Source organism: Ursus arctos, unplaced genomic scaffold (assembly GCF_023065955.2).
Source record: "Ursus arctos isolate Adak ecotype North America unplaced genomic scaffold, UrsArc2.0 scaffold_2, whole genome shotgun sequence".
Lineage (NCBI taxonomy): Eukaryota > Metazoa > Chordata > Mammalia > Carnivora > Ursidae > Ursus > Ursus arctos.
The window spans coordinates 9406222-9433922 of NW_026622874.1; the positions used below are offsets into that span (position 1 = coordinate 9406222).

The 27701-nt window shown below is 49.8% G+C and overlaps 1 protein-coding gene across 2 annotated transcripts in view; it reads right to left on the reverse strand.

The window, feature by feature from the left end:
- CD247 (CD247 molecule) overlaps positions 1-27701 on the reverse strand; it is a 69310-nt gene extending 41609 nt beyond the window's left edge. For both annotated transcript variants that reach the window (XM_057315507.1, XM_026509456.4), the window contains exon 1: positions 27547-27701. In XM_057315507.1, the coding sequence (XP_057171490.1) occupies positions 27547-27655 (109 nt within the window). In that variant the 5' untranslated portion in view covers positions 27656-27701. The remainder of the gene's footprint in view (positions 1-27546) is intronic.

The window sequence follows — 27701 nt, forward strand, 5'->3', positions numbered from 1 at the left end:
CTCTCCCAGGGCTCACCCTCGCCAGTAGCGAAGCCTCTGCCATCGGGCCGGACACTGACCTTGAAGAGCAGGTGGCTGGCACCAGACAAGGGAGGGAACCCAGCTGCCACCGAGACAGCAGCCCAGGCAGGCCTCGGGTCTCTGAGCACTGCGGTGGACTGGGGCGGCTTTCAGGAATCCTTCTGGACTCGTGTGCCCAGGGCCTCGTGTCTCTTCCCCTGGAGGAGAGCATTGAGCGGCCCCGCCCTGAGCAGGGGAGGCGGGTGGGGGGAGTTTATCCCAAACCCGCTGCCCCAGTTCGTTAGGACGGAGCCCAGGGTTGCTTCAAGGGGGGCGAGGAACTAAAATGGAAGGAGGGAGAGGTCTGGGTGAGCCCTTGTTCAGCTTCCGCTTTGGGTGCTTCCTGAGCTGCCTAGTCTGATCCAGGAACCCCACAGCTGTGCCCGGAGCCGCTAACCTTCTAACACCTTCAGCTTATAAATTATAGTGCCCGGTGGAGAAAATGGAGCCCCTCTCGGGGATTTGGTGCTTAGACCCTAAAGACGGCCACCCTCTGGCTCCTACTTGGCTTTTCCACCAACCTTGGGTATCCTCATGCCCTTTAAAACGTTCCTGCTAGTTTTCCCAAGGGATCTGGCATTTATTACTATGTCCTGTGTTTCCGGCACTGGTTATAAATGTTTATCTCATTTAATCCTCAGAGACTGCTCAGGGAGCTGGGTCTTATCTCCCCATCTTACGGATAGGAGGCAGAGGCTCAGAGAAGTTAAGTTACTCGCCCAAGGTCACACAGTTACTGGGTAAAGGAGCTGTTCTGTGACATGGTAAGGCTCCCATCACCTGCAGTATAGCAGCTGCTTCTGGACGCCAGCTGGGGGGGGTGGGGCATGATGTGCCCTGTCATGAGGACGACAATGACAGTGACAATGTAATTATGTCACATTCGCACCGCACAGCAGTGCTCCTCAGCTCTGAGTTCAGGGCATGAACCAAACCCAAAAAGAAGAGCTGGGGCACCTGGGTGGCTCAGTTGGTTGGGCAACTGCCTTCAGCTCGGGTCATGATCCTGGAGTCCCAGGATTGAGTCCCGCATCGGGCTCCCTGCTCAGCGGGGAGTCTGCTTCTCCCTCTGACCCTCCCCCCTCATGTTCTCTCTCTCTCTCTCAAATAAATAAATAAAATCTTGAAAGAAAGAAAGAAAGAAAGAAAGAAAGAAAGAAAGAAAGGGAAAGAAAGAAAAAGGAGGAACTGTTCCCTGTCTCTCCCCTGGCAGCGAAATCACCTCAGCCTCAGCCTGAGGGACTCAAGACACGTTTGCGCACTGGGCTCCAGTGACAGCAGGAGGTGCCCCCCCCCCCAGCAGAGGTCCCCAGAGTGCCGCCAGCAAGTGACCCGCTGTCCTGCCTTGTGTATGAGGTGGGGCCCGGGCAGAAGGACCTTCAGTGCCCGCTCTGCTGAGAGGTGACCAAACCGGTGACAATCAAGGCAGAGTTTAGGACGGGACGTCAGAGGTGGGGCTACACCGGGGGTCGGCCCGCGCTGTGAAGACGGGGCGGGAGGTCGGGCCCCGCACCTGACCTTGCAGGGGGGCAGCCTGCAGCCAGCAGGAGGACCTGCAGGGCTCCCTTTAGGTGGGTTTGGCTCATCCTAACTCTTCTCCATGGAGAACAACATGGATTTTTCTCTCTGCTTCCCTCTGGCTGAGCCCGGTAGACCTGAATGGCCAAGGGGTGGGGGTGGGGAAAGAGGCCGAGGTGCTGCCCCAAAGGTCAAACAACCAGGTCATTAACCAAAAAGAAAGTGACCTGAGGGCTGGGGCGGGGTGGGGTACAATATGGCACCTTCCAGAAAACTCCCTCCCCCTCCCTCCCGGTCCACACTGCCCCTCGACCCCTTCAAGGACACACCTCCGGCTCAGAGGGGCAGGTGTCACCTCTCTTCTGCTCCTAAAAGGCCACGAGAGAAGAGGCATCGTCAGGCTCAAGAAATGAGCAACGTGGAAAAGTCAGTGGAAAGAAAACATCTTTTCATCACAGCAAAATCAAGAAACTGGCTTGGCTCTTGCACCAACGCCCTCATTTTTCACATGAGAAGTCAAATTCAGAAGGGACACAGGACATCACAGCTGGTGAGAGGCAGCTCAGACAGGTGGCAGGGGCCCTGGCCTTGGAGGCAGAAGAGCTGTGGGCCCGCAGGCAAGTCACTGACCCTCTCTGGGCGTCGAAGCCCAACAGCAATGCACCAGGTCTAGACACCAGCGGCAGGAGCCACAGAGATCCCTGCTGTGAAAATACCTTATAAATGGAAAAGCAGGAGCCAAACGTAAAGGGTCAGCGGCAGAACTGGGACGAGCGCCCGGATCCCACGAGCCCTACCCCTGCACCTTCCAGAACTCCACTCCACGGCGGCAGAGCGAGCAGCTTCCGCGGCCGCGCCATCAATGGCATGCAGCTGTTCCCACGCTAGGGAGGCCAGTCCCTGCGACCACATCCTCTCTCTCTGGCTTGTGGGACCTGCCGCCTGCCGAGAGGGTCAGCGCAGAATCACTCCCATCTACCCCGTGAAAGACTCTGACCACTAACGCAGGGCCTAAGCCTCTGTCTGCAGGAGAAACACGTATCTCAGCAGAGGGCAGCCCAGGCCCGGCCCAGGCCCTCCTCTGGGAGTGGTGGGGGGGGCTCCCGGGCCCACACTGCGGGGGGCACGGGCAGCTTCCAGGGCCCACTGACCACCTCAGCCTGGTGCCCCTGTCCAGTGCTCCGACTGATAACCATACTTCCCCGGGCTGACCAAAAGGGTCACTGATCTCCCTGGGGAGGGTCCCACCCAGCCGTCTTCCGACCACGCGGTACCTGGTGTCTCTGTGACAAGGCAGCCCAGCTAAGGAGCTCGAGCGCTGGGCGGGGCGTTAGAAGATGGGGGTCCTGGCCCCGCAGTATTACTTTCTAGCTGTGTTCCCTTGAGGATTTCACTCAGCCGCCCCAAACCTCAGTTTCCCCCATCTGCCAAATGGGAATAACAATCATGCTTTCAAAGGGTGTGCGATTAGGCACAAAGGAGATGAGACTATGGGAAAGCTTTGTAAAGTGGAAACCAGAACACAGCCACGTTACTAGATGTTCCAACAAAATCTAAAAAAAATAATTCTATTGCTAAGATGAATAACATTAAGACTTATCTTAAAATTAGGGGGAAATGTCTATCTGATGGAGCAGGTAAATATTTCCCTCTCTGCATATGCCTGCATGTTTTTATGCCACATTCCTGAAGTTCGAGTGGCTCTTAATGAAAACTCAGGAAAGTGCGAAGATGATGGGTCCTGAGTGTCTCCCGCAGGAACGGCGGCCTTTGGGCTGAGGGCAGCTGCTCCCCTCGCCATTTCAGGAGTCACGCCTCAAGGAGAAGCAGCTCGAAAGGCAGGGCTGAGGAGCACAGAATGGATTCGGCAGATTTTAACACCCGACAGCCTACAAAACACTAATAAAAATCCAGGGCAGGATTTTCCCAAGAGGGATGTGTCACTGTGGAGCACAAATGGAGATGGGAAGGAAGGTTCTAGAAGGACTGTCCCCCATACTCTGTGTTTATAGGGACGGATTTTGTGTTCCTGGATGCCAGTTTCAGATATCCATGCTGTTAAATCAGCTCGCCAGTAACAAAAACAAAAGGGCTCCCACTTCACCTTCTTTGAAAATACGTATTCAAATAGGGTGCCGTGTTATCACGGGCTTTTGTGTCTGGAAAGAGGGTTAATGAACCCTCTCCTGCCTGCCTGGGAGTGGATGGCACTCCCATCGCGATGCCCCTTCGACTTGGTCAACTTGTTCATTTTCCTCCTGTTCATTTGGTTCGCAAACTGGGGCTGTTCACCTAGAGGCCGTGTTTGCCCAGAGCGACACTGGACGGGGACTTGGGTCCTCTTTGCAGAGATCCGTAAAACGTGCTGTGACCGCCCCCCGGAGAGAAGCCTCGGGGGTCCTGCCCGTTGCTTTTCAAAGGGCCCAGTGGAGGAGCCCAGCTTCGTTTGCTGGAAGCCCAGTGTGGCCTCTCCGGGCCCCAAGCTTTCTCCACCCCCCTTCCTCGCAGGAAAGAACTGGGATGTGCTGGGTCCTTCCATAGCAGCTTTTGAAATGCATGAAACCCAAGACTGAATGCCAGCTCGCCCTGCCCCTGACCTGCAGCTGTGCTGAGGCGTGGGGGCCGCCAGGCCCGTGAGGAGCCAGAGCCCAGTCAGCTGCCAGGGGTCCCGTCCCCACCCTTTCCAGACCTTCAGGCCCAAGTAAGGAACGTGGCTCACCCGTTCTCGTGTCCCTCCCTGCACAGAGATGCCCTGTAGAAAGCCATCAACGTCCCTCAAGCAAATACCAGCACAGGACCTGCAGGGGGAGGGCCGGCGTGCAGCAGAGAGCCAAGGCTGGGGCCTCAAAATTCCCAACAGGATTCCAGATGCCCCCTCAGAGCCTCTTCCCTTCACCTTGCCTGCACGTCACCTCAGTTTTCCTCCCGTTCTTTCTGTTTTCCCCTCTCCTTCGCCCTTTCCTGCTGTTGGCATCTCTGAAGGAACTTCCGTGAGCAGTCGCTATACTCTGCTGTGTGTGTTAAAATCATCACTTGGTGAAATTACTTCATCACATCTAAAATAGTATATGTCCTTCTGCATCTATAAGTCCTGAAATCCCGGTTTGGCCATTTCTTCCTTTTGAACGGAATTTCCAGCACTTCCCCTCCATCACCATGGTTATTCTCAAGAAACAGAGGAGGCCAGGAGGCCCAGCGATGGCGAGGATGCGGAGAACATGGAGCCCTCGTGCAGGGCTGGCGGGAAACCAGGATACAGCGTGGGGCTTCCTCGGAGATTTAAAAATAGACCCCGCGGGACCCGGCAATTCCGCCCGGGAGCATCGGGAGCAGACTCTCGAACACATAGTTATTTGCACGCTCATGTTTCCAGAAGCGTGATTCACACTAACCCAAAGGCGGAGGCAGCCCTTGTCCCAAATACATGGCTAAGCACACATGTGCCACCCACACAGGGGAATGTGATGCCGCCGGAAAGGGAAGGGAATTCTGACCCAGGCGCCGGGGGTGGAGGGGGGGATGCCGGGGGACGGGGGACGCCACGCGAAGGGAAATCAGCCAGATACGAAAGGAGCGGTATTTTGTATTTCCACCTGCAGACGTACCTAGAGGAGGCAAATTCATCGAGACAGAAAGTGGAACGGTGGTCGCCAGGGGCCCCGGGGAGAGGGCGGGGGGAGTTTCACGAGTACCGAGTTTCAGTTTTGCAAGATGAAAAGAGTTCTGTAGCTGGATGGTGACAGTGGCTGCAGGGCCACATACACGCGCCTAATGCCACAAAGCGTATACACTGGAAAATGATCAAGGTGGTAAAATCTATGTGCTTTTTTACCACAATAAAAACATTGGGGGGGATTAAAAATTACAGTTTGCTCTTACAATCGTGTTAGACGTGAAGGCCGTCTTGTCAGTATTCCGCAATGCTGGAGATCTGCATTTGCGAGGGAAGACACAGACAGACCAGTGAGCGAGGTTATGAGCTGAGGCAGGCTGCTGGTGGAAGGAAAGGTTTAACCCCTGCAGCACCAGGTAAAGCGCTCTCTTCCCCCATCCCTCGGCTGGCCATCACTTACTTTTGTGGGTCCAACATTTTCCACTTCAGAGATAAAAGGAAGCTTATACAATTTAGAAGCTTCTGTGCGCACAAAGAGAAGAAAAAACAAAAGAGAGAAAACAACATGTTGGTGAGGTCTGTGAAGCCTCTTACCTAGCAAGGAGGGGAACTTTCCTCTCGGGCGTAGGCTGTTGTCTTCAGTTTCAAATCACAAACAACCCCCCAGCCAGGGTGAGCCCCAGCTGGGGACACCCTGCTCCCCCAAAGCTCCTTTTTGAACTAGCAGATTCCCCTAGTAGGAGGTGAGAAACCACTCCGATCCATGTCAAAGGGACCGCTCCGGTGGGTGGGTGGGTGGGTGTCCAGGGACGCCCAGGAGAGTGTCAGCCAGGAGAAGCGTGCCCCACAGTCCCAGGGTGCCCCGGGTCTGCTGGGGGTGCAGAGGAAGGCAGTGGGGAGATGTCCGGGAGTCCATACATATCATTCCACTCCTGGGCAGGTGAAAATGATTCCAATTGTCACCCTTGAACTTTCCTGCCCCTCCCCCCCAGCCCCCCACCCCTGGTTCATACTTTGTCTTCCCTTTTCTGTCTGTCTTCCCTTTTCTGCCTCACAGAGCAAGCATGGGCATACAAGAAACAGCTGTTACTTAGTTGAGCCCTCTCTCGGGGTCAAGGGCACCGTGGGTTGTATCACAGCAGCCATGTGAGATGGGTGTTATTGTGCCCATTTTACAGACGGAGATGCTAAGGCTTAGAGAGGTTAGGTAATTTGTCCAAAGTCCCCCAGCTACAGCGCGGCAGAGCACAGATTTGAACGGGACAGTCTGCCTCCAGAGCTCAGACTTGTCATCGAGTTGCTGTATTTTTTGCATATTCTCTTCCCTCCTTTTCTCATTCTCTTCGACAGATTCCTTTTCCCATTTTTTCCCTTAAGGCAATAAGTCTGATGATAATGGTGTCAGCAGGGAATGGGGGAGAAGTTTGACAGACAAGGACAGAAGGCAACAAGGCTCAAGCTAGCTCATGACAGGCGTGTAGCTTTATTTCCTGCCTGCCTTTTCCAGAATAGCCAAATTCCGGTGCTACGAGGAAACTTACTAATCATCTCTGTCCAAACCTTCCATAGCAAGCAGAAGAAAATAGGATCAGAGACATCAACTGAAAGGCTTAAGGTCGCACAGCTGAGTAGTGGCAGAGCCCAGACCTAATGCTGGCCACCTAATGCCAAGACTCTGCTCTAGAGGCCTTCTCCACAGATGGCTGTCTGCTAGGTTTACTTATCGGGAATCATTAACTCATCCAGGAAGCATTTGCTAAGCACTTATCCGGGTCAGGCCTAGTAACCCCCCCACAGACCCTGAACAGCTGTTGTGCCCTTGCTTTTGCTGAATCTCTGTGTGTGGGTACAACCTCAGGGACCCTGGCCATTCTTTCTGGGGCTCAGCTGTGGGGGCCTGAAGGGGCTGCAAAATGAGGGCTCAGTTTAGGGCTATCAGACGATGAGCTGGGCTGAGTCTCCCTGGGGTTATTAGGGGAGCAGGACAAGCAGGGAGATATCACTGGGTCAGGAGTAACTTGTGGAGGATGGAAGGGGTGAGGGGTGCTGAATAAAACATGCTTTCCGAAGAATCATTTGCTGTCTGTGTTTCTCGCGTACACCAGCCGTCAAGCCGGAACCCCTGGAGGCCAGTGCAGCAAAGCCTGTGCCAAAAAATTTGGGATTGGTTTCATCTTTTCCGAAAGGGTCAGATGTTTCCTTCCACAGGGGCAATGGCTGGGTACTTGGAATAGTCTAGACACGGTTGGATTGGCTGAAGGAGAAATACAGTGGAGAAATCATGCAGCCCGCCCACCTGTGACATGGGAGTGCTTTCCTCACCCTGTTCACGTCTCAGGTCTGCTGGGAGGGTCAGATGAGCAAAAGGGTGGGAGGGAGTGGCTGGGATAAGCACTAGTCACAGGTGTGGTGGTCTCGTTGCGTTGCCTTGGTTTTACCTTGCACTGTGACTCTGCATCGCCCGCGTCCCTGGATTGTTATAAGGATCGGACAAGATCATGAATCGTGTGTTCCTTGGAGGACAGGAGCCTTGCCCTGCACTTTGTATCTCCTAGGAGGCTGGGTACAGAGAAATGTTTATTAAGGCAATGAGAGTTGAGTGTGAAGGTCTCATCAAAAATCAAATGTGAAGGGCAAGGCAGTGATCACATGAGATCTTGTATTCATCGGATTCTAGAGCTAGAAGGAAGGTTAGAGACCTAGTCCAGGGCAAAGAAGTCTGGGGTCCAGAGAGGGCGAATGGCTTGCCCCAGTGGGGCTGGAACTCTGTTCTCGCCTGCTTGGTTCTTGGGTCCCCACATCGTGTGGGGGACCCTCCATTCAGACACAGGAAGAGAGGAGGACTGGGGCCCAGGCGGCCACCTGAAAGATCTCAGTGGACTTCTCATGCTGCTTTAGAGAGACTTGCGAAGTCCAGTGTGAGAAAAAGTTTCCATGCACAACATAGAGGCTCAGATGGCAGGCTTGGAGTGGGACAGTTCCTGGTTAGATCCAGGTTGGCCAGTTGCTAGCTGTGTGGGCTCTCTGAGCCTAAGTTTCTCCATCTGTAAGATGGGCATATCGGGGGCTTTTGTGTCACGGGTTTTTGGGAGGCATAATTGCAATAACAGATGAGGTGTGCCCGGCCTAGAGTGCAATGCTGGCTAAAGGCTCATTAGACGACAGAAGTGGGGACAGTTGTGATACGGACCTACGGGAGGGAGGAGAGCTTGCTCCCTCGTGTATCCTCATCACCTAGTTCCGCATTTGGGGCAGAGGAGCTCGATAAATATTTGTTGAACAAATAACACTATTTAAGTAATACTTCTGTCCTCAATCCCTCTCAGTAAATTCCAGCCCAGCTGCTAGAGCGATCATGCTAAAACCTAAGATCGCACTAACGGTGGGTTTTGCTTTTGTCTTACGTGGCAAGAATTAGGGAATAAGGCAGAAAGTAGGTGAGTAGTGAGTTGTTCATCACGTAAGTGTTCCCGACCATCTGGATTTCCACCCGCCCAAGGCTCTGTTGAGTGATAGCTATGTGGGGAAGAGCTTGGACTTGATGGTCTTGAGGTCACCTCCCACTGTCCGAGTGCTGAGCCTAGTTGGGACTGTGGATGCTGAAGCAGGACCACAGGAGCCCCGCGCGCCACCCCCAGCCCTCCTCCCGTGGTTAGCACTGGGGTCCGCCTGGCTAAGGCGCTGCTCAAAAGCTCACCACTGAATCCTCAAGTGATAAGGTTATGCATTCCTTGGAAGCCTGTTCCATCCTGGGGAGGGTCTGCCTCCCTCCATAGAGCAGAGCAGGGAGTAGGAAGAAGGGGTCTGGGAGGAGGCAGCTGGAGCTTGGGGGTGAGAGAGAACTTAACCAGGCCAGCGGACACGCGGGGCTTCCTGAGTGGGGCTGAGAGGTGGACACAGGGTGGGAGAAGAGAAAGCACAACCAGGGATACTCTTGGGCAAGATTAAGAGTCTAAACAAGGATCAAACTGGTTGGAAGATTGAGATACGGGGGACTGTTTCTAAACGACCTCTCTACATTTCCTGTGAGCTGTTTTTGCATGAGAGCACTGTGTCCACTGCGGCCCTCAGTCACCATCACAAATGCCCAGGAAGAAAGATGCCATTCTTGGTCTTGACCACCATGACCGCAAATGGTCACGAGCTCCATGCTCTGGGAGCAGCCAGGAGGGGTGTGGTATGTGCCACGTCTCACGTGAGACCTCCATCAGATGGAATTCAGGAAGTTCACGGAGAAGACAGAGCGTGTAAAGTGTGGGCCCACGAAGGCACCACAGGTGGCCCCAGGGAGCAGGGGCATTGGCAGGGAGGCAAGACCTCACTGCCAAGGATTTATTCCAAGGAAATAACCCCAACCGTGGACACCAATAAATGCACAAGGAGTGTCCATAGCAGCGCTGTTCATAATGTGTCAAAATGGGAAGCCATCTACACGTCTGACAGTAGGCGGTGGCAGAATAAAATGTGACATGCTATAGGCACTAAAATTGATGGAGAGAAATATTTAACAGCAGGGAAAGATGGCCATGATTTATGGCGCAGTGAAAAACACGGTTACAAAACTAAGTGCACATAGTCAAAGCTCGAAGGATAGTCACCAACATACTAATAAGTCTTGGAGGCAAATTTGTTAGAAATGATTTTTGTTTTTTCTTTGTTCTTTTCCATATTTTCCAAGCTTTCTACAGTAAGTAAGCTTTGACCATGTAAACATTAGAAAATGAAAAATGTTTTTCTTTTAAAGTGTATATGTTTTAAAAAATAATAATAATAAAGTGTGTGTGTTTCAGGTTCTAAAAGCAGAAAATTAAATCCATCCAACTTTAATTAGGAATAAGCAGTGAAATGGCTGACTTCCAGGTCGTGTTTTGCTTATTTCTCATTTTCTTTAGTCTTCTAGGGCAGGGGGACCGCTCTTGGTGGTAAATTGCTACTTTTAGGAGCAGCGTGAAATAAATAAAGACAGAAAGATTTTAAGTGTTGCTGGTATTTGTTTTGGAAACAATCCTGATCTCTTTGAATACCTGTTATTCTGGAACTTGGAATTAAAATAAGACGTGGGGCTGAGCGAGGGAGCCCAGCATAGCGGGAGCACTGGGCTGAGGGCCAGTCCTGGTTGTAGGTCTAGAATCACAAACTCCCCCTGTTTAAGGGGTGCCCACCTCCATCCATGACCTGACTTCACCTGCAGCATCTGGCTGGTTCAGCCCACGGCTTCCGCACGGCCACCTCCTTTCTCAGCGAGATAGAGATTGGGACCTAGGAGATCCTTTACCAAGCAGAGGTTCTATGATGCGGAAGGGGAAGAGAGATGGTGCCAGAAAAGCCTTCTTCGTCATTTTACCCAGGGCTGTCCTGGCCTAATACTCTACTGAGGACCTGGCCCTTTCCACTTGGTGCCTAGTTGAGACCCCGCTGCAGACGGGCGACAGGTGCCAGCAGCTTAGCCTTGGGGTGTCCTGGCCTGTGCAGCTCTCTGCCATCCCCGCTGTCCTCTAGCCTCTCCTCCAGCCCTTGCCAAGGGTAGCAGCTTTCGTGCTGCCCTCAAAGAGCTGCCTTCCCATCCTCCCTTCTGTTCACACTCATCACTCGGTGGCCCCGCACTTGGGTTGGTCACACCCCAAGATAGATTAGCTGCTAAGCTGACAGTGCTTTGGCATCTTTCTACATGAATCTTCCCAATCCTTCATTTTGGAATGCTCAGGTCCCCCAAGAGCCAGAGGAGCAGGGACATCGGGGCGAGGCCAGGTGCCGAGGGCCTCGAGGGGCCGGGGAGAGCACCTGCTTCAGGGTCCGCTGCAGACACGCATGGCGTCTGGTGTCCCCACGGAGGTGCCTCAGGAACTCCATTTGGCACTTGAACCTATCATTCAGGCATTCGTTTTTTTAATTTAGAGTAACAGAAAACATTTATTACACTGCTGCTATGTGCCTGGCTTTATCTGGGCCCTTTACACACATTATCTCCAATTCTCCCAGCTACTCTTCAAGGTAGGTGGAGTTATCTTTGTTTTATAAAGGAGAAGATAGTTTCAGAGAGGTTGAGTCACTCGCCTAAAGTCACATAGCTAAGTAGTGTTAAAGCCAGAATTTCAGTGTAGAGATTCATAAATCTCTCCTCTTTCCATTTCCTACTGAAACTGACCTCCCTCGATCCACCATCTAGAGGGAAATGCAGGTAGAAGATGAAGGAGTCTCTTACCAACTGTGAACACCCAATGTCAAGGGACATCTCTCCATGCTTTATGGCTGTCCCCCTTGGGAAGAGCCATTCCAGAAAGCCATGTTCACAGGACATCCCTGAAGCCATCATTTCAACTAACGGTGGGAAAGGGATTAGTAATGGATTAACGGCTAGCCTCCTGTGCTGGTCAACTTAATGGCCAAAGTGAAGTCAGATTGGATTGTCCATCATAGCCAACCCGTCCCTGAGTGGTTACAAACACACATTATGACTTCAGCCACTGGGTCTCAACCAGGGGCAGATTTTGCCCCCGGGATATTGGCAATGTCTGAAGACATTTTGGGTTGTCACAACTTGGAGGTGCTCTGGGGATCTGGTAGGTAGAGGTTCAGGATTCTGCTAAACACCCTACCAGGCACAGGACAGACAGTCCCCCACAGCACAGACTCGTCTGACCCCAAATGTCATAGCGCAGAAGCTGGGAAACCCTGCTGCCAGCACTCAACCCAAAGGGATTGGATGCAACTGGAGCTTAATTCAACATCAGAAAGAGCAGCTATTTTATTCCCGGGAATTTGTCGGTAGGGTCAGCTGTGACCGAGGGTGTTCATAGCCTGTTAGGCTAGTCAGTGGGCATTGTGTATTTTTTCCAGTTCGTCTCATTCAAGAGTGGTCCATGGAATTTACTTAGTGTTTCTTTGGGTTAAAATCAAGAACGGAAAATTTAACCTCTAGGAGGAAAAGAAACAGAAAATGAAAAATATGTGTCATAATGGAAGTTTGTGTGCAAATGTTAGTAGTGTGTGTTCTCTCCTAGGTTACTTGCCCCCTTGCACACGACCCGTCCAGGCCACAGGTACGTACATCACCCACCCACGTGCAACTCGTAGGAGGAGAGCCTGGGTTTGGATCCCAAAGAATGGATTTCAAATTCCTAATCTACCACTAGCTGATCTTGAACAAACCATCTTCTCTAAGCTTTAGCTTCTCTACCAGTAGGAAGGGGCTCTGCCTGCACATCCCGGAGCGCTTGTGGATTTCTCACAAAGTAGCTTACAGAAAAGCACTTGGCAAAACTACAAAGTGTGATTTAACCGTTCGCATGACGACGATCACGCACGTACAGAAGGCTTCTCCTTCATGGGGCACGTGGATCCTCTCTATCTGATTTTCCCACGTGATCGCTGCCTATGTTAGGTTCTCTTGGGTGATTCTCCTATTTCTTACGTCACACCGGAAGGATACTCTCTATAGCATGAAATGAAACATTGAATTCAGCTTATTTTAATCATGTCCCAAAGGACATGCTTCCGAGAGGACAATACCTCCCATTACAACAAGAAGGCTGGGACAATAGTTGTGGTACAGCTTTCCGGTTTCCAAGTGACGAAGTCTCGACATCACCCTATGCTTTATTGTCCTACAGCAGCTCTTCCCACTTTGAGCCAAACTCTCACCGCTCTTTAATTCTCATCTGCTTTTGTCTTTCCTCAACGGACAAGATGCTGGATTTTCACTTTCAAAATCAACACAATTTCAAGGGATATTAAAAAGTTTGAAAAAGCCCATGCCACCCTTCCCTTACAACCCAGCTTCTGCTGTGAATTAGAGAAGTGGTCCATGCATGTGTCGCCAGTGAACTTTCATCTGATGATCTCAAAGCCCTCGTAGTGATTCTGACACACACGGTTTCTCATAATTGCTCCCCTTTCTTGCCTGTAAAGCGTTGTTATGCAGAGAATTATTTTGAGAACGAATGAGCTCTCATTTGTGCTGTGCTGTGAGTTCCTGAGAATAGAAACTTCTATGACTAAACTCTCCATGAACAGAGCAAATCAGAGAAGAATAACAAAAGCTTTTATCACTCGGGACAGCCGAACCACTCCAGGTTTTCCACTGCACTTCGGTGAGAGTGCATCGGCCTTGAAGGTGTGCGCCACTTTTGTTTTAAGCGTGGCACCTGTGCTGGCCGCTCCCTGAAGCCGGCCACCCCCCACAGCTGTGGCCACCACTCCCCCCATGCTAGAGGATGGGCACACGCAGAGGTGGGCAGACATTTCCTGATGGGGTCTCCATTCAAGCCCAGAGATGGAAAACTGGCCATAAGAGGTAGAGAAGGTGTTTAGACCCAAGCATCAGACTTCTGATCATTGCCCGTAACAGAGGTTGGCAAAGTATGGCCCGAGGCTCTTGTTTTGTAAATAGTTGTGTTGGAACAGGACCGTGCTCGTTGGCTTACAGACGGTCCCTGGGCACTTTCGTGCTCCACCCGCAGAGTAGATGGGTTGTGAAAAAGACCATCTGGCCTGTAAAGCCTGAAATGTTTACTCTCTGGTCCTTTGGAGAAAATGTTTGCTAACCGCTGCTTAGCCACTGGGTTTCATCCGGGGGAGCCCACCTTGAGGCATACAGGGAACACAGAGAAACAAACGTCAGGATCCCCACCTCAGGACTCTATCCACTGGGAAAGCCAAGCGGGACCACGTGAGAAGCTAACTGATAATACAAGAGTCAGAGGATGACACGAGTCACAGCCAAGGAGAGCGCGGTGCGATGGTCTGATGAGCGGGCGTGGAGCAGGCACGGAGGTCCTGGGCACCAAGCCCAGCCCTTCTCATGCATTACAGGGTTCGCTCCTCACAAAACCCCTTTGAGGCAAATATTTTTACCCACATCACACACGACGAGTGCCAGTTCCAGAGAGCCTTTATGGGCCCCAAAGACACACCGCTAAAAAGTGCTGAAGATAGAGTTTGAACCCAGCAATGCGACATCAAACCCATGCTCTTCACCCTCCGTGGAGTGGGCAGGCGGGGAGGGCCTCAGGGGGCTGAGGAAGGACCGGATGGCTGCGGGCTGGGGTGGGCTGCCAAGGCTTCAAAGCAGAGGTGGGTCTAAGGACCACCAAGAAGGAGGGAGAAAAGTCTGACACCAAGTCCCCCCACCCCGCCCAACGTGAGGGAAGACCATGTTCCACCTTGTAACAAAAGGAGAAAAGGAATCATGAGAGTATATATTTTTTTCTCCTGAATATCCTTTTACTATATCTTCCTGTACCTTCCCTGACTCCTAAGTCCCACTCCTGACCCCCTCTTTCTCTCACACGTGCACACACACACACACACGCACACACTTGCAACAGCAGAGAAAATCAAGGTCATCCCCAGTCCCGGCCTATACACCTGTGCAGTGAACAAACAAGTCTCACTAGAACGAAAATTTACTCTTAACTAAAACACCTTCACATAGCCTTTCCTTGCAAGTCGGGGCTGGCCCTTAATCCGGGTTCTCAAATGCTCGTCGACTGAAGAAAGCTACAGGAAGACATGACCAATTCCTGGTGACTCGTCCCAAGGAGAAAGGTCGGAAAGATTTCTTGACTCAGAACAAAACCAGGACCACCCGCCTCACAGCCGAGGCCCCCAGCAGCTGTGACCTGGAAACCCAGCTGTCTGTTCTCCCCTCCACAGCCCAGGAGACCACGCGTGTGGCGGGAGGGGCCGGCCCCAGCTGCCACCTCGGCCTCTCCTGCTGTCACAGTGCCCCTGCCAGTTGAGCCCACGTCAGAGCTGGAGCAGGGAAGAGGACACTTGGGAGCAGGCAGAACTGTCTAAAATCCAGAACAAGCCCGATGCTCGAATTACCGTTCAGATTCATTTCGAGATTGCAGAATGTGCTGGCGATGTTTTTCTAAAGGGCAACCCCGCTGCTCCCGAGATGGGAGGCACCCTCCCTTCTGACATACTTATTCCATTTTCCGGAGGTGGGGAGGGGACAGAGCTGGCTCGGCAACCCCGTCTTCTGCATCTGTGACACCCATTTCAGCAGGGCCCTGATGGTCACCCAGCTTGGAAGTGAATGTTTCTGCCTTAAGGTGGAAGTGTCCTTCCCTTGGTGATGCTGATGGCGAAGACCCCTCCCCGTGCCTTTCTCGGATGTTCACGTGCCTCTCCTTTCCTCACTGAGCCGCATCATGGTGAGTGGAAATCAGTATTCAAAACAAGTAAACTGAGCCACCATAGAAAGAACTTGGGAGACGCCCCAGGCTCTCCTCCCCAGGACCCACCCCCGAGGGTGGGGAGTGAGGGTCCCGGGATGGCAGTGGGGAGCTACTGAGCGCACTCACTGGCGTTTGCTGGTTTCCTCGGGTGGGGACATCGTGTTCCGTCCACCGGATCTGTCCTTTGCAACGCCCTTCTCCGCGAGGCAGACAAACCTCAGCCCCTCCCCCCGAACTTCATGAGAAATGTCAGGCTTTAGCCCCCGCCCAGAAGCAACATGGTTCGTGGTGGGGGCAGGCTGCCTGGGGTCAAAGCACAGCTCTGGTCCGTGCTAGCCACGCACCGCTGCCTCAGTTCCCCACCTGCAAAATGAGGGCTCCAAGATGAGTTGACCTAATACGCGTGAACGACACACGAAGCAAGTTCCTCTCCACGAGTGTGAGCTGTGCCTGCAGCTTCTGTCACTTTCCTAACATCCATCAGCCATGGAATGTGTGGGTTCTCCGAGCACAGCAGCCGGGACTTATCTCATGTGGCACCTGACAGGTCGTCGTGCTCACATACATTCAGGATGAACTAAGGCATGGCTATGCACTGAATTTTCTCTCTGTCGCTGATAATGTCTCTGATAATGAAATAGATTGTTGAAACACACTCTCTTCGCTAATAGGAAAATGGCTTGAATTTTTCTCATTAGCTTTAATCTTTTCTGCCCAACTAGATGCACCAAACAGACGCCCTGTATCACTATTAGAGGCAAGTTTGGCTGCCAGAATCTTCGATCAGTGGGCCACTGTCCTTGTGGTCACCATGGTCCTGGACAATCTCAGCAGAGAAGTCAGAGATGCCATTGATTATCCACACGAAGGCATTTACTTTTCCTTCCTGAATGGGGTGCCAGGCAGGAGGGTGGGGATCCCAGGTGAAATGGCATCACAGAAAACCCTGGAAGGGAAATCCTTCCAAGTCCTAGGAATCAGTGCTGCCCCCACTAGGGAGGTGAACAACTGAAAGGAAAATCCGGGCATGTCTCTTTTTAAGAAAATTAAACATATATGTTCATTCTATGAAAATCCAATAAGTGAAAATGTACATAAATGAAAATAACTAAATTAGAAAATAAATCCTGGGGCACCTGGGTGGCTCAGTCGGTTAAGCATCTGCCCAGGGTCCTGGGATCAGGCCCCGGGTTGGGCTCCCTGCTCTGGGGGAGCCTGCTTCTCCCTCTCCTCCCGGCTCATGCTCTCTCTGTCGCTATCTGGGTCTCTCTCAAATAAATAAATAAAATCTTTAAAAATAATAAAAATAAAATAAATAGAAAATTAATCCTTTACATTACTGAACAATGCAACAACACTCTCCCAACTATATTTTCGGCTCACGGAGGCGGCCAGTTTGCCATCATCGGGGTCTCACGGGCAGGCTGAGCTAACAGCACCCAGCCACCTGAGCTCTCTTGCGTTTGCTATTCCGACGTGCCATGCCTATTCCTAGGCACCTAAGACCCCAGGGGCCAGCCCAGGAAGCACCATTTACTGACAGCTGGGCAACCTGCTGGCCCAGAGGACTGAGAGCCAACGCAAGAATCCAAAAGTCCTTGGTTCAAGTACTGACTCCGCCACTTGCTTGCTATGTGACATTCAGCTGGTTTATTGGTTTCTTGGGCGAGCATTTCCTCCCTGGTAAAATCTGGAAGTGGAACTTGAAGATATCGCTCTCCCCAGCTCCAAGATCCTGTGATTCAGCCACATCAGGCCAGCCCCACCGTGGTCACAGAAAATCCTCCCGGAGAGTCTCCATGTACTCTTCTTGTCGCTGAAGGTAAAGTTCACTGGCAGCCTCCCGACTCCCACTCTGACCTAATCAGGACACGACCACAAGCCACTTCTGATAGCAAGGTAGTTCCACAAAGTGAGAGGTGGATTCTCGGGGACTTAGTAAAATTAATTTCTCACAGGTGTAAGTGTCAAATTAGAGTCACCTTATTTTTAATAGTGCCCATAAATTGAAACATTAGTTTTTTGTAGTGCATTCTTTCAAATTTGCATAATTCAAAATCCTATTATGCGTGACTTGTGTATTCTCTCCGATTTTTTAAACATTCAAGAGAGGGAATGCAGGTGGTAAGAGAGAGAGGTGGTGACACAGGGTCAGACCTGATGGAGAAAGACCAGGGGTTTGAAGGAAGCCGGCCGGAGGAGCATCCGGGACCATAGAGAGGACACCCTAGAGAGCACCCAGGAGCACAATACTGTCTTTCTTGGGTGATCACTCTGTACTGAATTTGAGATGACTGGCCAATTTGGAAGTTAGATTTCTTCTTTTTTTTTAAATTGAAATCACTCCCGGCTTGAATGCTGCTAGAAAATGTTCAACCCTCAAATTAAAAATGCTTAAATAGCCAAATCCTCTCTTTATCCTTTGGCACAGAGGAGCCATTTTGTGCTCTTCAAAATGGCTGACAGGAATTTTCTGAGGAAGCTACGGTCTGAAAGCAAACCAGGGATTAGATCTGCTTCAAGTCTGAGACCTTGTGTTTAGAGCCATAGCTAGAAGCTAACAGATGTGTTTTTTCCAAACCAATGAAATCAAGAAATAGCCATGAAGATAAAAAATTGTTCTCTAAATCTTCCCTTCCATGTCCTCCCTGCTGATCCCTTTAGATTGCAGGAGTTTGTGATTATAACTTTATTCACAACCCATTTCTGGTTTTCAAGTAGCTCCCTCTCCAAGATGAGATTACAAAGCTTTGAAAATTAGAGGCACTCCTCCCCTCACCCCAAAGAGCTATCCTTGACAAGGTGCTCTGTTGAAACGGAAGGAATTTGCTTTATAGCAGCCTCCCTTGTGGAATTATGTATGGGGACATTTAACAATACAGAATTTGCAATGGGCAGGTGAGAGCTGGCCAAGTTTTTAAACGGGATTTCACAGACCAGGTCAGCAGGGAGATGGATGGGTGAGCGGCAGCGGATACAATTATTTGACTTTCTGAGCTGTTCTTTTGAAGCCTCTACACTTAATAGAAAGAAAAAGAATAATCCTCTTTGCCAACCTTTTGTAGCTCAATCTTTATTGTTCCCACTAAAATCCAAAGAAAACGGACAAGATTCATTTTGTCCAGAAAGCATTTGTGTATTTTATATAGGTCTGAGCTTTGAAGCGTTGATACCTAAGTGGGAGAAAAGACAAAGATTTCTCTCTAATCTGAGGAAATCAAAGGGGGAATTTCTGGAGCTCTCTGGCCTAACTCAAAATAGTCCTGGGTGGTATCTCCAGATATATGCCTCTTTTGCTACTAAACTCAGCATGGAAATTAGCACAGGCTCACAAAATGATGAAAATTAGGCCAGACCATAAAGAAGCAAGCCTGTAGGCAAATTAAGACTTTTCCATAAAACCTGAGAACATGACCTACAGGAACAGGGAAGCTTTGTTTTACTTATAGGCTATCAATCACTCAACGTGCATCTCCAAGATACTGGCCTCGTCAACGGGCCGCTTGGCCAACCATCTGCAGGATTGTTTGTTTGACTTGGGGTGCGTGAGAGGTGTTTGGTTAGTATTTACTCGCTGCTGTGTCCAGTAGCTGACCAGATGGTTTGAATAATTGGATATTAAAAAAAAAACTATTGGTCTGGCAATACCAAGTCTCGATGGCCAAAGTAGGTCATCAAAAACCACCTTATTGGATTGCTTGCCATTCTATTCTCAGGGCAGAAATAAAGAAAAGCATCACATGCATTTTGACTCTTTTCGTCAGAACTCATTAGACGGCCACTGTGGAAAGAGTTGGTGAGAATTTGGAGAACTGGTGACATTTTCTGCTGATGGGTAAGTGCTCCTGAAACTATTTGTGTTCTGGGCTTCCACTATGAGAAAGGCTCACCGTAGGACCTATTTGTGTTGGGTTTTTAATTCTGAGTTCTAAGAACAACACATTTTCCACCTTCTTTTGTCACCTTAATGCTGATAACACTGTTAACAGTGGGCCCAGGAGAGCCACACACATCTGGGCTTGATTGTAAGGGGGCAGACAGGATTGTAAAGGGGCAGACAGGATTTCTACAGGCGGCTGTGAGGTAGAGCCAGCATTCTTAGTAGAGAGAGCCGGGAGGAAGAAAGGTAGAGTGAAGGAAAGACAGCAGGCTTCCTTGGGAGATGGGAAAGTCCTGAGGGAAGTTGGGGGACCTGGATATTCTGCATCTATAAGGAGGCCACCCCTACCTCTCCAGGATCCCAGAGATTCTACTTTGAACAGAAGTTTTCTTGTCTCCCTTCTGCCCAGAATCCCTAGAATGTGCTCAGTGACATCTCAGCCCTACTGGTCACCTCCCCAGGTTGCCAGCTGTGAGTTCAACCGACGTTTGCCCTTCCTTCTTCAGAGCTGTCCTGCTGCCGCTGACCTTCTCTTAAATACACAAAACCACTCATTGCCACGCACAAAAACATGTATCTGCAGACGCAAGACATGTCCACCAGCGTACAGACGAGCACGTGCATGCAGTAGGCACAGCAGTGTGTGAACACTGGGCACCAATGCATGTACACGTACACACTGTAACACACCAGAACACATACACAAACACTTGGCTCAGCTGCCTTCTCCCTGGAGCAGGTGGCTCTGGCCATTCTGCCTCCTGTGGAAGCACGTTGCAACCTCCACCCCAACCCCAGGTTGTCTTTTCTATTCTTTCCCCTGTAACACCTCTTCCCTCCAATTCTCCATCGTCCCTCCCAGCCCACATGATGAAAGGACAGTTCTAACTCAGGGCTGTCGTTCACATTATGTCTTAGAACCAGGACAGTATCCCATGGAGGGAACCTGGGGAAACACAGACGTGCGCAGCTGAGCTTCTAGTATCTACAGCAATAGAGAGAAGGAGGAATTTGTCATGTCCTAAACGGTGGTGGCGGCTTACATTCTGGGTTGTCCTCTCCAACCCCAAGGTTTGCAAAGGCAATGCACTGCTCGCCCAGTGCCCTATAAATGCCCTGCAGAAGCTCCTGAGCCCTCCTCTCCCCAGCCCTCCTCCCAGACAACTGTAGGAAGGTAACAGATATCCACCTCGTTGATTCTTTAATGCTTCACATACTTTGCTCTACATCAGATTTTGTATCTTGGCGTGTTTTGTGCCAGTCAACAGCAAAAGGGCTTGCCCTCCCTGAGCTCGGATCAAGCAGATGCAAGCCTAAGATCTGGCAAAAATAATTGAAAACTGATTTCAGACATTTGTCCTTCAAAGGCAGTCCTCCCACTCCTTGAGGATTTTGTAAAAACAAAAAACCAAAAAACAAATCTCAACTCAGTCTGTGGTGAATAGCCACGTTTGTCCACCCTCTTCGCGAAAATGGAAACTCCGTGAGAAGAGGACCAACTTTCCTTGAGAAAACCCCACACATACAAAGCCTTATGCACTGTATGAAAGTACATTCTTATCAAGAAGGTCAATGACAGGCTATTACTTAGAATCAAAACCTCTCAAATAGGATTTAATTTAATTTTCATTTACGCATTTGATTTTCACATACAGGGAGGGCAGTGGTGGAGACAGGACTCACACGGAAACGGGTTGATTGCACGCAGAAGGCCATCCCTCCCAAGACAAGCTCTAAAATACATGTATTTATTAAGAGTAAAACAGATAAAATGGATTTTCGCAGATTTGTGGGAAATGTGAGTTCAGAATTATAGTAACATGCCAGAGAAAAACATAATTCCATATTAACAGCCAAACATGTCACACGCAGCAGAAAAACTCGTGGGACATGAGGATAGTCAGCATCAAAATAACTATTTCTTTAAAAATTGAGAGAGAAATAGTAGTAAGTGCTTACTGAAGGCAATACCTTCAGAAGTCTGCCTCAGAGCTCTGTCACTGGGGGTATGACATGGCAAATCAACCAGCAAGGACCTGGGAGAGAGGCTGTACAGAACATTCGAGAATGTATACCCTGAACAAGGGATCAGAGAAACTGTGTTTGGGGCCTGGATCTACTCTTGGCAAGTCATCAAACTTCTGAGCCTCACTTTCTTTGTTTATGAAAAGAGAATCCTACCCCTTTATCTGCCGCCTGCTGTAGGCTGGAGATGAGAAGCAAGTAAGTGAAAGCTCAGGAAGGCACTTTGTAAATATACAGGTCGGACTGCGTTAAGAGACCGACGGTCTAGACGGGGCAAGGATCCTGCCTGTCCTTGTTCTAATGCTTTCTATTTATTTTTTTCCCCTTGAGCCTGAAAATTAGTTGCTGAGAAACACAAATCATAAGAGGCAAGCCAAGTGGACAGTGGACACTCCTAACATTTCCCCTGCTGCAAATTTGGCTGCTTCAGACAGCAATCTGCTTTCTCTTCAAGTCAGTCCTTAACCAACGAAGAAGTCCTTGGGTGGTCCCCGATAAATCTGCCGTCAATGCACGAGCATAAGGGACAAGCCAGGAAATGCTGGACTTCGTCCTTGGATTTTTTACAACAGAGGCTCCCGCTAGAGAGTTAAAAATATTATGATAAGGTGGAAGTCCAGATTAAAAAAAGTACTTGGAGCTGCAGGGAATCATGAAATTTAGTTTCCTAATTCTGTAAGCCAATACCAGGAGTGGGGGTGGGGGGAAGCTGAGAAGTAAGTGTTCTTAAAAACTTTGTAATTTCAAGAACGCATGCCATTCACTTTATAGGTGAAAGGGATGTTCAACTCTCTCCTTTCTCATCTCGCAGATGAGAAACCAAAGCCCTGAGAGAGCTGTCTGCCCAAGTTTGCATGACAATTTAGCAACGAAGAAAAAGAAACATATTAGTACCAGGGTTTCCAGCTATTGCTTTGGGAAAATGACGTCTGTCTCTCTCACAGGTTGGGAGACTCAGGCCCACATGGTATTGGCTACTGCTTTTCGAGTACGTTTTGCATGTTGCACTTCTGAGAGGCATTTCTGTTCCACCACACTGGGCAGCAGGCAGACATCACTGCCGCCATCTTACAGAGGAAGCACGGGCTCTGAGGGCCGGCAGCTCCGCTCAGTGAAAGGCTGGGGAGGAACCACCGCTTGACTCCAGATCTTTCTAGCTCCATGGCCCTCTCTTTCCCTCCCCATGTTGCTGCTCTAGAGAAGACCGAAGCCATTGCCGATGGCCGGAGAGTTAGGAAAAAATTCTCTTTCCTCGACGGTTGTTTTCAACAGAAGCCTAAAGTAGCCTGCGAAATGTTCTTTGACTTTAACCTAATCTTTTCATGGTCAGTCCTGGAGACATTAGCCCAAGGACATAACTCAAAAGAAATTTGAGAAGCTACGTATGTAAAGATTTTCTTGCAGGATTAGCTATAATAACAAAAATCAGAAATAGCCCAAATGTCCAACGATAAGGAAGTGGGAAAATACGATGCATAAACTATGGAAATTTACAGAGTAATTAAAAACAATCGTGAAGGCTAAGCATAGAAAATGCTCACGATGGATTACTAAGAGAAAACAGCACACGGAAATGTTTTTATGATGGCAACTACATAAAGATAAATATACACTTATAAAAAATATTGGAATGGAACACAAAGAAGTAAAAATGAAAAGTTATTGGGTGAGCTTGTACGATTATGGATTTAAACAATGTATAACTTCTTCAAATGAGTTTTTGATATTTTTATTAAAATACCTCAAATGAGGGGCGCCTGGGTGGCACAGCGGTTAAGCGTCTGCCTTGGGCTCAGGGCGTGATCCCGGCATTATGGGATCGAGCCCCACATCAGGCTCCTCTGCCATGAGCCTGCTTCTTCCTCTCCCACTCCCCCTGCTTGTGTTCCCTCTCTCGCTGGCTATCTCTATCTCTGTCGAATAAATAAATAAAATCTTAAAAAAAAAAATACCTCAAATGAGGAGAGGGGGAAAACAGCGATAGCTACTTGGAACATTGAGTTAGTAACCTAGACCAAATCGGTCTACACTGCTTAGACAACCTGCTTTTTTCTTCTTTCCATATTTTGAGGTAAATGGATACTGTGATTTTTGCCATAATCCACAAAATTGTTTTTCTCCTGGTACCTCCATTAAATCGTTTTTTAAAAGTTTATTGGTCCACATTCTCCAACAGTTGATAGCCTTGTTTATTTTCTGCTTTTTCCCTAGGGGTTAAGCCAAGCCAGAAAAATGAGCATTTTTCTTTATGTACATTTTTCTTTTTTCTCATCGATTTATTTTTGAGATATAATATTATTTGAAACATATGAAATTATCTTGTTCATAAGTCCAAAACAAACAAATATCGGAAATTTTATATCAAGAATTTTAATAAGAGCAGATTTTATCTTAAATCATCCTTGCAACTCATTTTGAATCATTTGTTGTTCACTCACACTGCCCTGTCCCCTCCACCAGCTTAATTTCTGTTTTTTGTTTGGTTTAGATTTAAATGCTAAGTTCTCTAGAAGAAACGTCCAAATAATGCCACTCCAATATATTCCCTACCCAATAAACCATTAAAGTTAATCACATGGAAACGTCTAGATTTCTTTCCTTCATCCACTTCTTAATTCATTCAACAAGTACTTATTGTTGACTCTCTGAGCCCATCCCTTCCTTCAGGGAACATAGACTCGGTTTTTTAGGCTGGGAAGAATGGCTCAGTCCCGCAGGACTAAACAGTTTGTTCTCAACTAATGTGTGAAGTGACTGGTATGATCATTTTTTAACCAAATTGACTGAATGTTTGCTCAAATTGATTAAATCTACCATCCGTTCGGTGTTAATAAGAACTAACACTGGCCCAAGCGGAGAAGAAGCCTATGTTGAACGATCCGTGCTGTTTATTTAATCCATTAGCTGACCATAGATAAACACAGCTCAGGAGAAAGACGATTCCCGAAGGGCGTGTTTGGACAGATCTCAGGCAAAACAGTTCCTGAGTTAGCGCCTTAACCGTTCTAAATAAAACGCAAGACACGATGCCTGGGGACTCTGGAAAGTAAATGCATACATCCAGTAAAAGTTAAATCTAATTTTTTAAAGACAAAGGCAAAAAGTAAATGAATTTTCAATGCATACAGCCGTGGTCGTTTACCTAAGCAAGAGCTCCCCGGGCCGGGGGCACAGCAGCGGCTGTGGTCTCCAGGCCCGCAAGTGTGCGAAGTGCCAAGGGAGAAAATTTAAGCAGCTCCTCGATGAGCGGAGCCAGGTGGCTGCATGGCGGCTGGATGAAGCAGACCTTGTCCTGCATCGCTGAGAACGGACCTCACACCCAGCTCTGAGCACTTTAGGCAAAGATCTGGCGTTCGAGAAGTTTGCGTTTAACTATCCAGCCACTGGGCACACACACCAAGCACTGGGCTCCGAAAGCTGGGGGGCCTTCCTGCCCCGGTGGACTGTGTCTCACAGTTCCTCCTCCTGACTATTTAGATTATATATTTTGGAGCAGGTTTTCAGTTTGGGGGAACATCCCCTTCAGAATCCGTTGTCTTAGAAAATAAAAATGGCAGTTCTAATGCTCATCCTGTGGCCTGTCAAAGCTTCGATCCTCGTTGACGGTTGGGCCCACCGCTCGGCGGGACCACCGCTATGTCCCTGTGCTACAATGGGTATGCTCAGAACTCGAAAGAAGGATGAGTTGGATTTCGACAGATGGAGAGAACGCCCAGTGTTGTTTACAACAGAGTTGAGAGCAAATTAAGAATTCTAACCATGGGTTTCCATTTCCTGTTGCTAGATATTGAGAACAAGAAAACAGACCATGATGTAATAATAGTAATAATTAATACCACTGCTATGTTTGGCTCTGCTGTGTATCAGGCACATTGCATTCAGTTCTCATGTTTACAACTCTGCAAGGAAAGTTATCCTTACTTTAGAGGGGCGAAAACTAAGGCCCAGAGAGGATAAGCAACTTGCCTAAGATTGCACAGCTAGGAAAGTGGCAGCCCTGGGATTCCATCTATGTTTGACCTGACTTTTGCCATCACATCCAGCTGCCTCCCTAAAAGTAGAGGTGCAAACAAGCCTGGGAGCCTGCATTCCCCGAGGTTTTGGGTCACAGCGGCATGTCCTCGCCTCGCAGGACGATGGCCACACCGGCCACTGGGTGCATTCTTGGCCACTGTGGGGTAGGGAGTTCTAGATACTGAGTGGCTGATGGCTCTGCAGGCAAAAGTGTGCCTGTGCCATTAAGCACACCACCTTTGTCGCTTCCAGCCACAGACCCCGGTGACCTTGGCAGGCTCTCCCCCAGCGACACCTCCTCACGTAGACAGACTAGGTCATTATTTGCTTTGATCCTCATGATCTGGGCATTTCCATAACAAGCAAATGGAAAAATTTTAGTAAAAAGTGGATTTTGAAAAAGCCTTTGGGGATGGGTGACTTCATTGAGCAAGAGAGAAGACCTCAATTCAAATTCTGTCAGCAGCCTTTCCGCCAAGCGAAGCTGTACAGGCAACATGGTGTCATTTGCAGCCTTCGGGGCTAAAGGCCCAAGTCTCCCCTTACGTCACCTCAACCGGGCAAGACGCTTGGAAGAACTTTCATCTAGGAGCCTCCTCTAAGAGCAGCTGAACTGTCCATCTCCACCCCAGCAAAGCAAGGGGCATGGAAAGATGAAAAATCCAGTCAACCTGACTTTCCTCCTGTGCGCCATTTGTGGAAACGGGCACGGCCCCATCCAGTCTGCTGGGTGGGGTTTTGTTTGCCACTCTCGGCAGCTACCACCACCCAAGCAGCTTCTCTTTTCCTCCTCTAACTCTACTTTGCTGCTACCGTCAACCCAAAGGGACTGGTGAGGAAACTCTGCGTAGCGGAATTATCTCTGTGGCCTGAGAAGCCCAGGGTCTGAGGCTGTTGCCGTCAGCTGTTCCCCTGAAATCACGGAATTCACAGGCTAGCGTGGTCCTCTTGTCCCCTGCACACAGGATGGGCCGCCTGGGGCTTGCTCTGGAGCCCTCACCCCACAGCGCCATGTGACTCATACCCAACAAGGCTTTTCTGAGAAGAAAGCTACGATCTTACAGAAAACCCCACAAGTACTTAGTCCTCAAAAGCCCCGAGGCACCAAGCTGAGGCCATGCCATGTTCCTGTCAGAAGCAGAAGCACCAGTGGCCTCCCCTGCCCTCCCACCATGGTCGCTAAATGCTCTCCCATGCTGGAGCCGTCTGTGAGGAGGAAGGGCGTTTGCTTGTGACCACCTTCCCTGTTTCTTCAGATTCAAATCCAGCGGGTCCCATTTCTTATAAAGATGCTGTGGCACCAATCCCCCAAGACATTCGGTTTTCTGTTCACATGTTCTCCTCATTACCTGGCCTAGAAAACATGGTGGGAGTGAAAGGATTCTAGAAAAGCCAGGCTCCCATGAACAAAAACGAGGTGCGGAGTAAGTTCTCTCGCTGGTTGGTTGTTAGTCACAGTGGTGACTTAACAGGTCACATCCTCTCCTCTGTCCCTACGTTCTGTCAGTATCTCTAGCTTTTCGGCCTCAGATGGAGAACTGTTTGCAGTGAGGGGCGGTGGGTGAGTCACGAAGCCTGTGATGGGTGTGTCCCAGAGCCGCCCTTGGCTGTGGGGTGCGGGGGCAGCCATGACAGAACTGTGTCTTGACATGGACCCCGAGGAAGATCCCTTCCCTCCTTTGTTGACCCTGCTGCTTAGTCCCTGCCCCATCCAGGGCTTCAAGTCAGCTGGGGTCACAGCCGTGACCTTGACTGACCAACAAGAGAAGGGTTTTTTTGTTGGCAAAGGAAGAAGGAAAGGGGCTGAGTGATGGAGCCCACAAGGGGGTAGAAGAAGATGCTGAGACAAGAAAAATGGCCTGGCTGGCGTTTCCTCATCCCGTCCAGCGTCTGTTAAATACTCCCTCTCCTCTTCTCCACACTGGCCTGCCTCAGTTGCTCTTCTACCTCCTTCCTCCTTATCTTTCCCTTCCGCGGACTTCCCTCTCTCCTGCTATCACTGGAAAAACCTGTCCTTGGGCCAGGTGTGTGTTCACCTGGCTGCTGGCTCAGAACCCACGTCCAGCTCAGCTGTGATGAGCGGGTCCTGGCATGGAGCTGACCCTCCCTGCTCAGCCGCCCCTCGATCTGGGGAGAACAGGAGTCAAAAGACACACCAAGTCCTAAGTACCGCTCCATTACCCTCCCCCCACAGCACACACACGCCCAGAGAGTTTCTAGAAGTTCCTTGCCATCGATACGTCCGGCCTTACCTGTAACTGGGAGCTGTGCCTGCAGCAAGGCCATGATAACCAGCACCTTCCACGTCATCTTGTCCTTTCCCCCAGGATGGTGCCAGGACGCCGAGGCTGTGGCAGCCATGGCTGGGGCACAGAAGAGCAAAGGAGTCTGCTGGCTTTGTTCCGCC